Genomic DNA, 13,348 nt, shown 5'->3' on the forward strand with positions numbered 1-13,348 from the left:
AAGTCAGGAGGCAAAAATGAAGACAGCCCATTTCAGTCCTTTTTTAGTGATATCTGCAAATAAAGTTAATGTTTTATAATTTTCATGTAGTTTCTTGGGAGTTACATCCAACAGGGCAAATAGAAACTAATTTTTAATAAGTTAATTTTTTCCCTTTTCTAATATTTACAGTTTCGCTATGGTGGAGATGGTTCCAAAGGACCAACCATCTCTGCTCAGGAAGCTCAGGCTCAAGCTATTCTTCAGCAGGCTCGGGTAAGAATGTGGATTTCATTTTGTTTTAATTTTCTAAGTGTCACATCAGGAGAAAGATGCAATGTAAACTTCTGAAGGGCAGCAGATGACACAGTGGACACAGTGCTAGGCCTGGAGTCAGAAAGACTCCTCTTCCTGAGTTCAAGTCCGGTTTCAGATGTATACTGGTTTTGTGGTCCTGGACAAGTCACTTAACCCTGTTCACCTCAGTTTCCTCATCTGTAAAATGAGCTGGAAAAGGCAATGGCAAACCACTCCAGTATCTTTTGCCAAGAAATCTCCAAATGGGGTCATGAAGAGTTGAACATGGGTGAAATGACTCAGCAACAATATCAAATTTCTGAAAGTTTCAGATTCTCTTCTGTTACAAAATACTCAATACATTCAGATATAGTGGTAGGAATGAATGAAATTTCTAGTCAGATGCCACGTTAATGAATAAAATATTAGGTGAGCTCTGAATAGGTCAATACAGCAAAGACTTCTGGCTTCACTGGTGAGAGAAAACCTTCCATCGAAGGACTCTTGAATGGATGATTAAAAATAAGGACTAGACCACTGATTTCAGGTAGTATAGAGGGCTTCTGACATGGAAATTTCTAACTATTGTGCCAAAACTAGGATAAAAACTGGAATGAAAGGTATGTGTATACTTTCATCCCTTCTTGCTTTTGAAATAGGTAACAGTTTAATTAGTGAAAATTCAAAATAAAATTAATCCAGGAACATGTTCTATATTAGAGGTGCAAGTTGTAGAAGTATATCTTTCCCCTTAGTAAAATCAATTGATCAATTACTATGTAATTGATTTACATAATTGATATCATATTCTTGTCCATGGCCTTATTAGCTCTGTGCTCTACAGTGTTAACTAGTTCATAAAACCAAGTGACTAAGACTTAGCTACCATTAATTAAAATGCAACATTGCCCCACAATGTGTAGTATATGGGCTGTATAAACTATTGGATATCAAATTATAGTCTTTACAGTTTGGAAGCCTATTAAATTTATCTGGGCATGATACCGCCCCCTCTCCATAGAGATATATACATACATACATACATACATACATACATATATATATACACATACATACATACATATATATATATATATACACATACATACATATATATACGAAACCAATGTGCTGACAGATCAGCTCATATTATCATAGCTAAAAATAAAAAATAATAATAGATTTTATATAGCAATTTAAAGTAGAAAAACACCTTTATATATATTATCTTGCTTTATTCTCATGACCCCTGTAAAATAGGACTATAGTTATTATTATCTTTTTTTTCCAGTTAAGGAAACTGAGGCCCAGAGAGGTTACTTAATCATGGTCTGACAGGTAGTCAGTGTGTGTCAGAAGCAGGATTTCATCATTTGTTTTCTTTATTCTAAGTCCTGTATTTTTTCTGCTATGCCGTATTGTCTCTTACAACCAATACATGTCTAGGCAGGATTCAAACTCATCTCCTGACTCCAAGTCTAGCACTCTATCTACTGTGCTACCCCTTAAATATTCACTGTTTCAAAAGATATTATTCAATTCAATTAATCATTTATTAAATGCCTATATGTGCAAATCAGAGTTCAAGATACCAGGTTTATTGTGTAGTTCTGACCCAGGTCTGACTACAAAGGAACTTAATAAATCTCTAGCAGAAGTGTAAATCACTGTCATATAAAGGAAAGTGAGATCACTGTGAAGAGAAGATCCAGAGGAAATGGCAAAGATTTAAGGAAGAAGATTCTAGTTCCTGTAGGATAGCTGGGAAGGAAACAGAGAAAATTCTACCTAAATTGATCCTTAAAGGAAGGAAATGGCTTGGAGCAATGATATCAAATTTAAATAGACATGGGGGTGGTGGTATTTTGACTTAGAAAACCTCATATTAACATCATCTATGTTCTATTCTATTTTTGTTTATTTTGTTAAATATTTCCAAATTATTTTTATCCTGGTTTAATGTAGTTTCATGGCATGTGATTTATACCTCTGGGCTTGGAGGACAATTGGAGGTAAGGTCAAGGGAGATGCCATGAGAAGAGGCAAAGAGGTAGAAGAGGACAGAAAAAGAACCAGGGGGTAGTTTGGGCTAGAATGTAGAATATGTTGTAACAACAATGTTGCTAGAAGCTGCTGTGAAGGCATAAGACCAACAACACCAGCACATAGAAGGGCTGCCAGCACAGATTCTTTCATCTGCTTTTTGAAGAAAAGCAACTTTAAGGGGTTAACAATCTTACTTTAGTTAAATATACATATATCATTCACTTAGTTCACGGGGCAAAAAAAAAAACAACAGCCTCAACTTCAGAGTAAATACAAACAGAAATTACAAACATACATTATATAAACAGAACAAATAACACAGAGATCAACAGACAGGCCTCTATCTGTTTATATCAGTAAGGCAAGATTTATGACCTGGAGAGTGACCATGAACATGCCTGTATGGTTCAGAGTCGCAAAGTACGAAAACTCTCTAGGTAGAAGGCAGAGGAAGTATAATATTTATTTAGCCACCAAAGAATCAGATCCCAGAACCAGTAATTCCAATTCCATATGACAGTAATTGTATTCCAGAAGCAATAAGCCCACATCAACGTAGCACTATTTGACCAAAGAATTACATAGTTACCAGATAGAGAGGTGCCAACATCTGGGTTTTCAAAGCCAAGGGGTCTGCTGTGGCTACTCAGCGTCTCCTCTGAGAGCCCCAAAACAAAACATCAACCTCAGATTTTATATACCCTGTTCAGGGCCCTGAGGGCTCAGAGTTTATTTACCAAAAAGGTCTGGGGCCTGGGACCTCACATCTAATTAGTGAAAGGGTATGGGCCCACCTCTAATCAGGCCTCCCTTTGTTGGCCCCACCTGAGGCCTATTCAATGAGTGGAAAAGATCTTTCACTTACAGATTGGCCTTACATATGTGAAGGGAAATAATACAAAATAAGTTTGGGCAGATATATTGGAATGAGATTGTGAAGGGCCCCAAATCCCCTCCATAATTAAATATTGGTTTATTATACTTCATTTTCTAAATATTCCTGAAAGAAAACTGTCCTTAGAGGCTATAAATAAAAAAACAAATAAACATTTTCATTCTTAAATAGTCGATAGGTGGAAAGATTTAAACTTATTTAAATTTGCTTCCCAGCAGTTTCTATAATTTTATCCCTAAAGAAACAGATTTTATTGAATCTGCTATAATAATTAATAAAAACTACAATAATAAATAAAGTAGCTGCCATTTATTTAGTACTTTAAGATCTGTGAAGCAAATTACACATGTTATCTCATTTAATCCTTGCATCAGCCCTATGAATCTGGTGCTATTCTCATGCTCATTTTACAGATGAGAACATGATGAGGAAAGTGGTTAAGTGAAGAGTTAAATGATGAATGAAGAGTGTTTTAGTGAATTGACCAGACTCTTATAGCTAGGAAGTATCTGAGGTGGATTTAAAGTCAGATCTTTCTGCCTCTATATCCGATGTTCTGTCCACTGCATCACCTAGCTGTTTAAAGAGGTAATGCATTTACAATTTCTCAAAGGATTTTGCATTCCTCATATCATTACTATTGATATTCCAGCAAAACAGATGACATAAATTACAGTTCTCATTTTGCATATGTTTAAAATTAAGAATTAGGAAGTGTCTTTTTTTAAGGTCAAATGGCAAGTCAATATGAGGGTTTCGGCAAATCTGTTAGTCTTTATAATCTTTGTGAATGATTTAGTCTACAACTTATATTATAATGAGCTCTGTCTGTGTGATGCCTGAATGTGATATGTGTTTGACCACTACTAAAAATGACATTATCACACGCTATTAATTTAATCTGTGCCACTATATCCCTGAAGCATAAATGTCACAGCTTTTCAAAATGACAGTTCCACATTTCACATATTCAACATGAATGTCCATTGCTCCATGAAGCCAATATATTTTGCCTAATGTTGCATATCAAATTTATTTTCTTGTATGATATTATATCTTAAGAAACTGAGACATAGCACAATTTGCAAATGTACATTTTCCTGACAAATCCAGAATGGCATAATTCAGTTTTTATTGTGGGCTATTAATAACCCTAATAACATATTCCTAGAAAAATAAGATAGTTATTTAACAAATGCCAAGTTTACCCATTTGAAATGAATTTACTCTGAAAATTATAACATGAAAAAATCTGCCCTATTATGAAAGCAGCTTCACAGCAGAGAATTACATTTACATTAAGTTGTTTATTGTTTCGAAATTGTCAGGAAATTGATTTCTCCTCCCTATTAAATAAATTACATTAATGTGAGTCATTGCTCTGGTCCTTATCCAAGTTGAAATTATAGGATGCAATATAATATATTGCAGCAATATTGCCATTTGTTATCCATGGGAAACATAGCTCTTCATTGATGATGAACTGGCAACTTTTCTAGCATTGCGCTATTTATGTTGGGTTAATTGTTAATTATGCATAGCTTCTGTATATCTTCTTTGCATCAGTTTTTGAAAGTCAGAATACTCTTTTAAGCATGAATTTTTGATCTTATTCTTTCTATTTGATTCCAGATTGCTCTCAGAGGTCCACCAGGTCCAATGGGTCTAACTGGGAGACCGGGTCCTGTGGTATGTTACACCCACAAAAATGTCATTATGTTAAATAGCAATCATTGACAGACCACTTACTAGAAAATTTACATATGTATAAACACATATATATGTATAAAGAGAGAGAGAGGCAGAGACAGAGTCAGAGACACTGCAGTCAGATACTTCTGCCAGATTTTAGTTTGGAGTCAATATTTTAGAATATTCTGTTCAGTTTTGTAACAATTTACTCTTTAATGTACATGAGTTCTTTTTATCAAGGTTAAATAGCTAAGAAATGATAATTCTATCATTAAGAAGTTTTGGAGGTATGTCTATAAATCATCATTAAACCGAGTTAGTTAACATTCAGAGTTATTGAAAGGTCTTTTGAAGTTATACATAAAAATTCAATTATTTCAAGGACTAGCTTTCTTCAGTACTTTTAAAGATCCATGATATCATTGGGTTGGTTTGTTCCTCAGCTGACAGAGGTTAAAATCTCTTTCTATCTTAGAAGATGGTTGAGTGGGCTACTGTATCAGAAATTATCTATAATCTGGAGATGAACTTTATGGCGATAATATTCTCAGAAGTTAGCTAGACTGGTAACCTCAGAAGACAATGGTCAAAGTATCTCCAGCTTGGTAATACCCATCCAAATGTGAGCTATTTTGGTGTAGACTTTAAGAATCCAAGGTCAGTTGCATGACATGACGAGACATCAGCACAAGACTTTTGTAGATGAGGAATCAGATTCAGTATTTGCTATGATCTGAGCTCCAGGCAGTATTCCTTACCTCTTTTTCTGTTCTGATAGAATACTATTTCCCCTTAAAAGTAATGTGAGAAAAAGTTAATGTTTATAGGGAAGAAAAAAGTTTCCTTTTCCCTTTCTTTGTATGCCAGCTGGCTTAAAGGCACCAAATAGTATGTTAAAGGGCTTTAAAATAAGTGTTTTTGAAATGTAATCTGTTATATAATTGGAGGACTAAGTTTAAAATTTTGAATTAAAAAATAAACTTCAGGTTCTTTTAAATATTTCATTCCTTGAAAAATAAGTGTAAAATCTGACAACCAAAAGATCTATTTATTAATATAATTAAATAATCATCATATTTTAATTTGTAATCAAAGAATATTTAGAGCAATATGAAAATATATCTCAGGCCCCAAAAATGTACACTTTAGAGAAAACTAAGCATGCTGTAGAATGATTAACCCTTGAAGAAATACTAATTTACTTTGATGGTGATAGATGGATTGTCTTGCAGCATATAGTTTATTTAAGTGAGAAAACTGGTTTATTTCTGAAAGGGGCATCTGGTCTACATGTTTGATTTAGTTAGACTGACAAATTATCCTCATTTTTAAAAGAAAAAATGAGCTCCATGTAATGTATTTTGAAGATTATGATGTGATTCAAATGTCTATCACTTGGTATCAGCCTGGCAATTACTTAAACATTTATAAAATTAAAATTTAACATGCTATTTTCTAATTTTTCCATTGACTTCAGAATAATAAATTTAAGCCTGAGAAATAATGTGGGTGATATTTGCATTTTAAAATAATCCCTCTGCCCTCTTTTTGCACCTTATAAAACAATTAGATGAGTATTGTGCATTTATTGAGTATCTAGTATCTGCTAGATTGTGGTAAAATATGGAAGAAAGAAAAAAAGATATAATCCCCACTCTTATAAAAACAATATCTCTTTATAGCAAGGTTCTAAATTTTCCATTTTTGTGGAAATTAATAATTATTTAAATAAGAAATTTCAGCCTTCATTCTCTAAGACAGTAGTGAATTTCTTGTAGCATTTCTGCTGCTTACCTGAGAGAACCTTGAAGCCTCATGAAAAACCTGGAGGGAAATTGCCATTGACTAGCCAAGCCAAGGAAAATCCAATTTACATCAAAATTTCTTTATTCTTCCAGTGGTGCTAGATTCAGGCGAAATGTATTTTGTTTCCTTTTGTGGTGACTGCTGAAGATATGAAATTCCTTGGGATAAGATTTCAATGTGCATATCCTCAAGAATTTTTACATTACTTGAATGGTGTATTATTGGGAAATTTTATCTCTTTTTAAATTTTAATTTTTACATTAATTCAAATTAAACATTTTTTTTAAATTTTATTATCCCCTTTAAACTTAAATTTATAATTTATTGCATGTGGAAACATATCAAAACTTCCAAAAGTTACAAAGTACAAAATCCAAAAAGGTATCACTATTCTGTATTCTAATTTATTCAGTGAAAAAAGGACATAGGGTGGGATTTATAGGCTTGCTCTACTTTTCATAATCCTTTTAAGCAAACCTGTGATTTTGTTGGTATAGGTAATTCTGAGTAAATAAATGACTTTTTGCCTTTATTCATAAAAAAGCGTTATGTACATTTTTCTCACCACATTCCATTTTATGTCTCTCTATTGATAAACTAGGCTCCTATGGCTAGAGCTCCCTATGTCTAATTAAACAAGAAGCCTAGGGATCCAGGTCTCTATTCTGTGAATGGAAAGAGAAGGTAGCAACTAGAATAAGAAGTTGGGCACAGTGTTTCATGTTCCTGTTAAGTAGCTGGTGTTTATTTCATGTTATATAATAAAATAAGTTAATTAAAAATAAATTGTTTCCGTAATTACCTCGAGTGCAATGATGTCTAATAATTACCAATCTGATTTAGTGCTAAATCAGTTTGGTTGATAATAAAAATTAATTGAAAGAGTTCTTTCTTGGAAAATTGATCATATCACTAAGGAATGTTCAAAAGAAGAATATTTGTGGTGCTACATCTGCAGTATTTCATCATAGCCACACCAACAGCTATTTTTCTCTGAATCCACCAGGAGGCTCTAGAAATCCAGATTCTTTGATTTGACATAACTTTCATCTCTATTCTGCATTGGTTCAGCTTGCTATTTAATTGAGAGTACAATGATTAAATACCTTGAGAAATACTTTTTGTATATCTTAAAGATCATGTCTTCAACATTAAACAATTATGATTATCAAATTCAATTTTAATTTGGATGTGAGGATCTTATGCATTTCTGTAATAATTTTTAAAAATCACTTCCACACTAAATGGACTTCTCATTTTTTAAAATAACAATTTTTAAAGAAATGACTATTTTTGCCTTGAAGTTTTTGGGGGGTAATTTTTGAATAAAATAAATATTTATGTAAGATTTTCTTCACAGCAATTCATTCTCATAGGAAAATGACAGCATCTGAAAAAAAGTTTTGGATGATGATTTAAGATAAATGCACTTATGAGAATAGCATCTGATCTTAGCTTTTCATAACTATAGAATTTAAGGAGATTAAGCATTTAAGAGAATACAAGAAGAAATAGAATCCTACTAACTCTGATGTGTATACAGTTGCATTGTTGTGTTGCTAACTTTCAAGTGGCCTCATTGAGAGTCTTATGTGATCTGGCAAAATACATAAGAAAGATAATTAATCATGTTATCTTATACGTGTTTTGAGATCATAGATTCATCTGAGTGTTATCGAGTCCTTAAGAATTTAAATAAAATTCCAATACTTGTGTAGAGTATAAGGCTCAATTATATTTAGAACACTTTTTTGCTTTAAAATTTAGGTTAGAGTCATCATTTTAAAAATTAATTTAAGGAGATATGTTTTAAGGAGATCATGAAGAGTTCTTTTAAAGTTAGGGAAATGAGTATGAAGAAGTCATTAGGAAAACTACTGAATTTAATTAATTTCATGTTTTATATCTTTTATACAGGGTGGACCTGGTTCATCAGGGGCCAAAGGAGAAGGGGGTGAACCAGGTCCTCAGGTAAAATCAAACATTTCCCCTTTTTTTCTTTATATTTATTTTATTTTATACTAGAGGTAAAGTATCTTCCAGGGCAGAGTAGCATTGGTAATGAAACTCAGAAATATCAACACTTGGAATAAACCTCTGAGGGCAATATAGTTCAACACTTTCCTTTTACATAATAGGAAAATAAGTCCTAGGGAAGTTAATGGACTTCCACAAGGTCACACAGGTAGTCAGCATCAAAGGTGGGAAATTACCCAAAACTCCTTATATCCTTCTTCCTTCCTCAAGCTGTATTTATTTTCTGAGTAGAAAATTCGTTATGGTTAGATATCCAGTAGGAGAAATGAAAGTGGGATATTTTAAACCAAATTTTACCTGTAATCATTAAATAATAATTAATATTCAATTCAGTATTCTATCCAGTATCTTAAACTAATCACTTTATTTTTAAAAATGAGTAATTTCAATATTACATTATGTTCCTTTTCAAACTTCCTTCATTGTATACCCCTTAAATTAACTAATTAACCAATTTATTATGTATGCTAAATATCCATAAGACACGAAATTCTAATATTGTAATAATAGCTGATGCTTACATAATACTTTACACGTTATTTCATCTGATTCCCACCACAACCTTTTGTAACAATAGTGTTGCTAGCAGCTGCTGTGGGGGCATAAGAACAATGACACCAGAACACAGGAAGGCTGCTAGCACAGATTCTTTGATCTGCTTTTTTAAGGAAAGCAACTTTAAGGTGTTAACAATCTCACTTTAGTCAAATATACATATATCATTCACAGTTCATGGGGAAAAGCCAGTACCCTGAACTGCAGAGAAAATACAAAAGGAAATTACAAGAACACATTATATAAACAAAGCAAATAACACAGAGAGATCAACAGACAGGCCTCTTATTTGTCTCACCAAATCACAATAGTTACCAGAGAAAGAGGCACCAATATCTGGGTTTTCAAAGCTGGGGGGCTCCATCGGCTACCCAGAGTCTCATCTGGTCAAACCACAGTACACTCTTCCAGTGAGTGAGAGCCCCAGACAAAATGTTAACTTCTGAGTTCTTAGGGCCTGAGGGCAAAGCAAAATGGTGTGGGCATGGAACTTCACACCTAGTTAGCAAAAGGGTGTGGGCCTGAGGCCTCTCACTTAGCAAAACTTAATCAAAGGCACTTGATTACTTTTGAATTCTAAAAGAGAAAACAGTAAAAAAAAAAGTCCCACCTTAATTACCATTACACCTTGCGAAGTAGGCGTAACAAATATTATCTTCACTTGACAGATGAGAAAACTGAGGCTTTGAGATGTTCAATGATTTGAAACTTGTTCCAGAGCTAGTGATGATGGTAGTGGGACTAAAAATCCAAGTCTTCTTGCTGTTAAGGCTTGCGTTCTTCCCATCACATGCCATTACCTCTTGTAACTATGTTAGTTACGTGTAGCTCTGCATTTAAAAACAGTTGTAATATTATTTTTCTCTCCCTTATGTTGTTTGTTTTACTATTATCTTTCACATGTGCTTTAAACCATAAGTAGAATTTAAAGCAAAGTGATTATGTAGATAAATGCAGCATTTTCTATATTCTTAACCTACTGCTTTGAATCAGGATTAGGAGGTTACTCTCATAACAATGGTATCTTTCACTATTTTGGCTAATAAAATTAACCAGATCAGTCTTTTGGAGGTAGATGAAAAGCATATCATTTTCTAGGACACAAACACACATTTTAAAGATATACTTCCTTTTTTAATTAGCTTCTAAATAATAGCTTATTTTCATATGCTAACATTTAGACTTAAGAAACACAGATGTCACTTTCAATTAATTAGAAGCATAAATGTATTCATTTGCTAAGCAAACCAAAGAGTCATTAGAAAGGATTTGATGTTTTCCCCCTCTTTATTATCTAATTTTAAAATTAATAAAAATAATTTTTAATCTACTTATTTGGATGGGAAAGTATCTGAAATAAAAAAGTAAGAACTCAATGACTTTTGATTCTAAGATGTTAATCTGGCCAATAATATTTACACCTTTGATCCATTATATTGGAAAATGGAGTAATTGATGTATTTTAATATAGGGTCCTCGTGGTATTCAAGGTCCTCCTGGTCCAACTGGCAAAGCTGGAAAAAGGGTATGATTTAATCACATTGGGAAGATTAACAAATACATATATTTTCATTTACCATAGCATAAGAAGCCACATAGCTAAGAATGTGCTTGTCATTTTTCAGGGTCGCCCAGGAGCTGATGGAGGAAGAGGAATGCCAGGAGAACCTGGGGCAAAGGTCAGCTGTTCTCATATTTGGGTTTTCACTTCAATATTAATGACATTTGCATATCATCTTACCATATGACATTTTTTTTGTTTACTAAAATGAGTCAGGTGGAAAGGAAAGAACTCCAAAAATTCAAAGTAGCAATTTCTTGTGATTTGTTCTTATATTTTTTTTTTACTTTTGTTATTGGTAATTTCTATTTATTTTTATTTGACAGGGTGACAGAGGATTTGATGGGCTTCCTGGTCTACCTGGTGACAAAGGCCATAGGGTAAATAAAATAAATGATTCTTTTACTTATTGAATAACCACAGTAGGGTGTCCATAAGATTTTAGAATTTCTGTAATAAACCTGAAACTTTGATATAGTGTCTTGCACATGATAGGTATTTCAAACATGTTTATAGAATGAATTAAATCAATGAGTATTAAGAGAAGAAAACAAATTAAGCAGTCTGAAAATACAAATATAAATATGGTAAAAAAAATATGTTATTACTGGTTTCATTGAAGTCTCAGGAAAAATTTCACCTTCTGTAAGACTTTTCTGGTCTCCCTTAATGCCAGTCCCTTCCCTCTGAGATTATCTCCAAGTTATCATGCAAATAACTTGTTTGTACATACTTTTGTTTTTGCATGTTGTCTCCCTCATTAAATCATGAGCTTCTGGGTGATGGACTGTTTCCACTTTTCTTTGTATCCAAACATTTAACATAGTTCCTGGCAAGTAGTAGCTATTTAATACATATTTTCTGACTTGACTATAGTGGAATCCTCCAAATCACTTAAGCTTTCTGATACGATATATTTATTTGGAGCTTTTAAATAATTTATAGAAATCTAATACACCCATATATGTACAAAGCACATGGAGGAAACATGAAATGTCCAAATAAATTCAGGCCAAGCTAACATTTCTACATAAAATGTCTGAAAAAAACCTCATTTCACCCAGCTAGAGATGTATACTAAAATTAGCTAAATTAAAATAACTTTAATGTTGCAAATACATTTATATCTACTCTCAGTTGAATGTCGGAACGATCTTTTGAGAGAGGACTTAGGAGTTTTATGATTTTCTTTTTACAGATGAGGCTAAAAGAGGCCCAATGAATTTGCCCGTGTTAATATAACTAGTGTTAAAAGCAGGATTTAAACCTTTCTTCCAAACTTAGAACTCTGTACATGGTGAAACAAACCCCTTTTGTGAACATCTAAATACACATAATTAGTCATTAACATTTATTGTGCAAATTATATGCCTCAGTAGGTAGTACAGGGTAACAAAAGAACCAAAAAAAGCATCATATAGACATTCATTCATTGACTAGAAAGAAGTCAATGCAGTCAATGGGAGAACTCTTCATTTGCCATCCACATACACCCAGAAACACTCACTCTTAAAAACATACAACTACAGTTCTACTTGGCATTCTAAAAGAGATCTCAAGTGAACAGTTAACAATAGAGGGGATGAGTTAGTCCTGAAATCCTTTATGTTTCCTCCACAGGGTTTAGAGTTTAAGAATCACCTCAGGAATAGCATTAGGAAAGAAAGAGGGAAAAAGGATGAGAATCTCACAGCTCTTTGAAAATATAGCCAAACAATCTTTAGTGTGCTGGAAATCTGAAGGCAATCAACGTAGAGTTCAGATTCAGTAAACTAAATAAATCTATTTGATTGTCAGTTCTGCAGAGTTATGCCTTAATGAATGAAAATAATACAAAAAAGAAAAGCATTTCATGCAAATTTATTCTGCAAAAAAATAAGAAAGCAATTTCATGTTTCAAAAGATAGCAAAATAATATCTTAACTATTTAACAAGTAAACTGATCATAATAATGAAATACCTGAAAATAATTTGTGTATTTATAAGAAAAATGTGCTTTGAAAAAACAACAACTGAATTTATGCTTATGGGAAACATTTGCCTAGCATGATTAGATAAAAGGCCTAACTGTCTTCTGAGAATGTAGAGGTGTGTTTATCAAGGAAGTATTCAGAGGAAAGCAAATAAAGCATATTAATAAGTTTTCACATCCAAGATTCCTGAGTTATTTGGTTAGGAGAGTAGCTAGGTTGACTTGTGAAATTCTACTTTGTTTGCATGTTCAGATTATATTTGTATTTACTCTACAGGGAGAACGTGGCCCCCAAGGTCCTCCTGGCTCTCCTGGTGAAGATGGAATGAGAGTATGTGCGGAAAAGTTTCATTCATCAAATGAGTATTTTCAACACAGAAAAACACTAATGCAGTGATATAGAGTGCCATTTCATTAGCATCTTTTTTTTAATCAATGACAGGGAGAAGATGGAGAAATTGGACCAAGAGGTCTTCCAGGAGAAGCCGTAAGCACAATTTTCTTCTTG

At 33.1% G+C, this 13,348-nt stretch overlaps 1 protein-coding gene across 3 annotated transcripts in view; it reads left to right on the forward strand.

Moving 5' to 3' along the window:
• The window catches only part of COL11A1 (collagen type XI alpha 1 chain), a 280,750-nt gene that overhangs the window by 110,002 nt on the left and 157,400 nt on the right, over positions 1 to 13,348 (forward strand). For all 3 annotated transcript variants that reach the window (XM_036766931.1, XM_036766932.1, XM_036766933.1), the window contains 8 exons: positions 172 to 255; positions 4,850 to 4,906; positions 8,633 to 8,686; positions 10,779 to 10,832; positions 10,933 to 10,986; positions 11,195 to 11,248; positions 13,118 to 13,171; positions 13,283 to 13,327. In XM_036766931.1, the coding sequence (XP_036622826.1) occupies positions 172 to 255; positions 4,850 to 4,906; positions 8,633 to 8,686; positions 10,779 to 10,832; positions 10,933 to 10,986; positions 11,195 to 11,248; positions 13,118 to 13,171; positions 13,283 to 13,327 (456 nt within the window). The remainder of the gene's footprint in view (positions 1 to 171; positions 256 to 4,849; positions 4,907 to 8,632; positions 8,687 to 10,778; positions 10,833 to 10,932; positions 10,987 to 11,194; positions 11,249 to 13,117; positions 13,172 to 13,282; positions 13,328 to 13,348) is intronic.

The sequence above is a fragment of the Trichosurus vulpecula genome, chromosome 7, assembly GCF_011100635.1.
Source record: "Trichosurus vulpecula isolate mTriVul1 chromosome 7, mTriVul1.pri, whole genome shotgun sequence".
Classification (NCBI taxonomy): Eukaryota; Metazoa; Chordata; class Mammalia; order Diprotodontia; family Phalangeridae; genus Trichosurus; species Trichosurus vulpecula.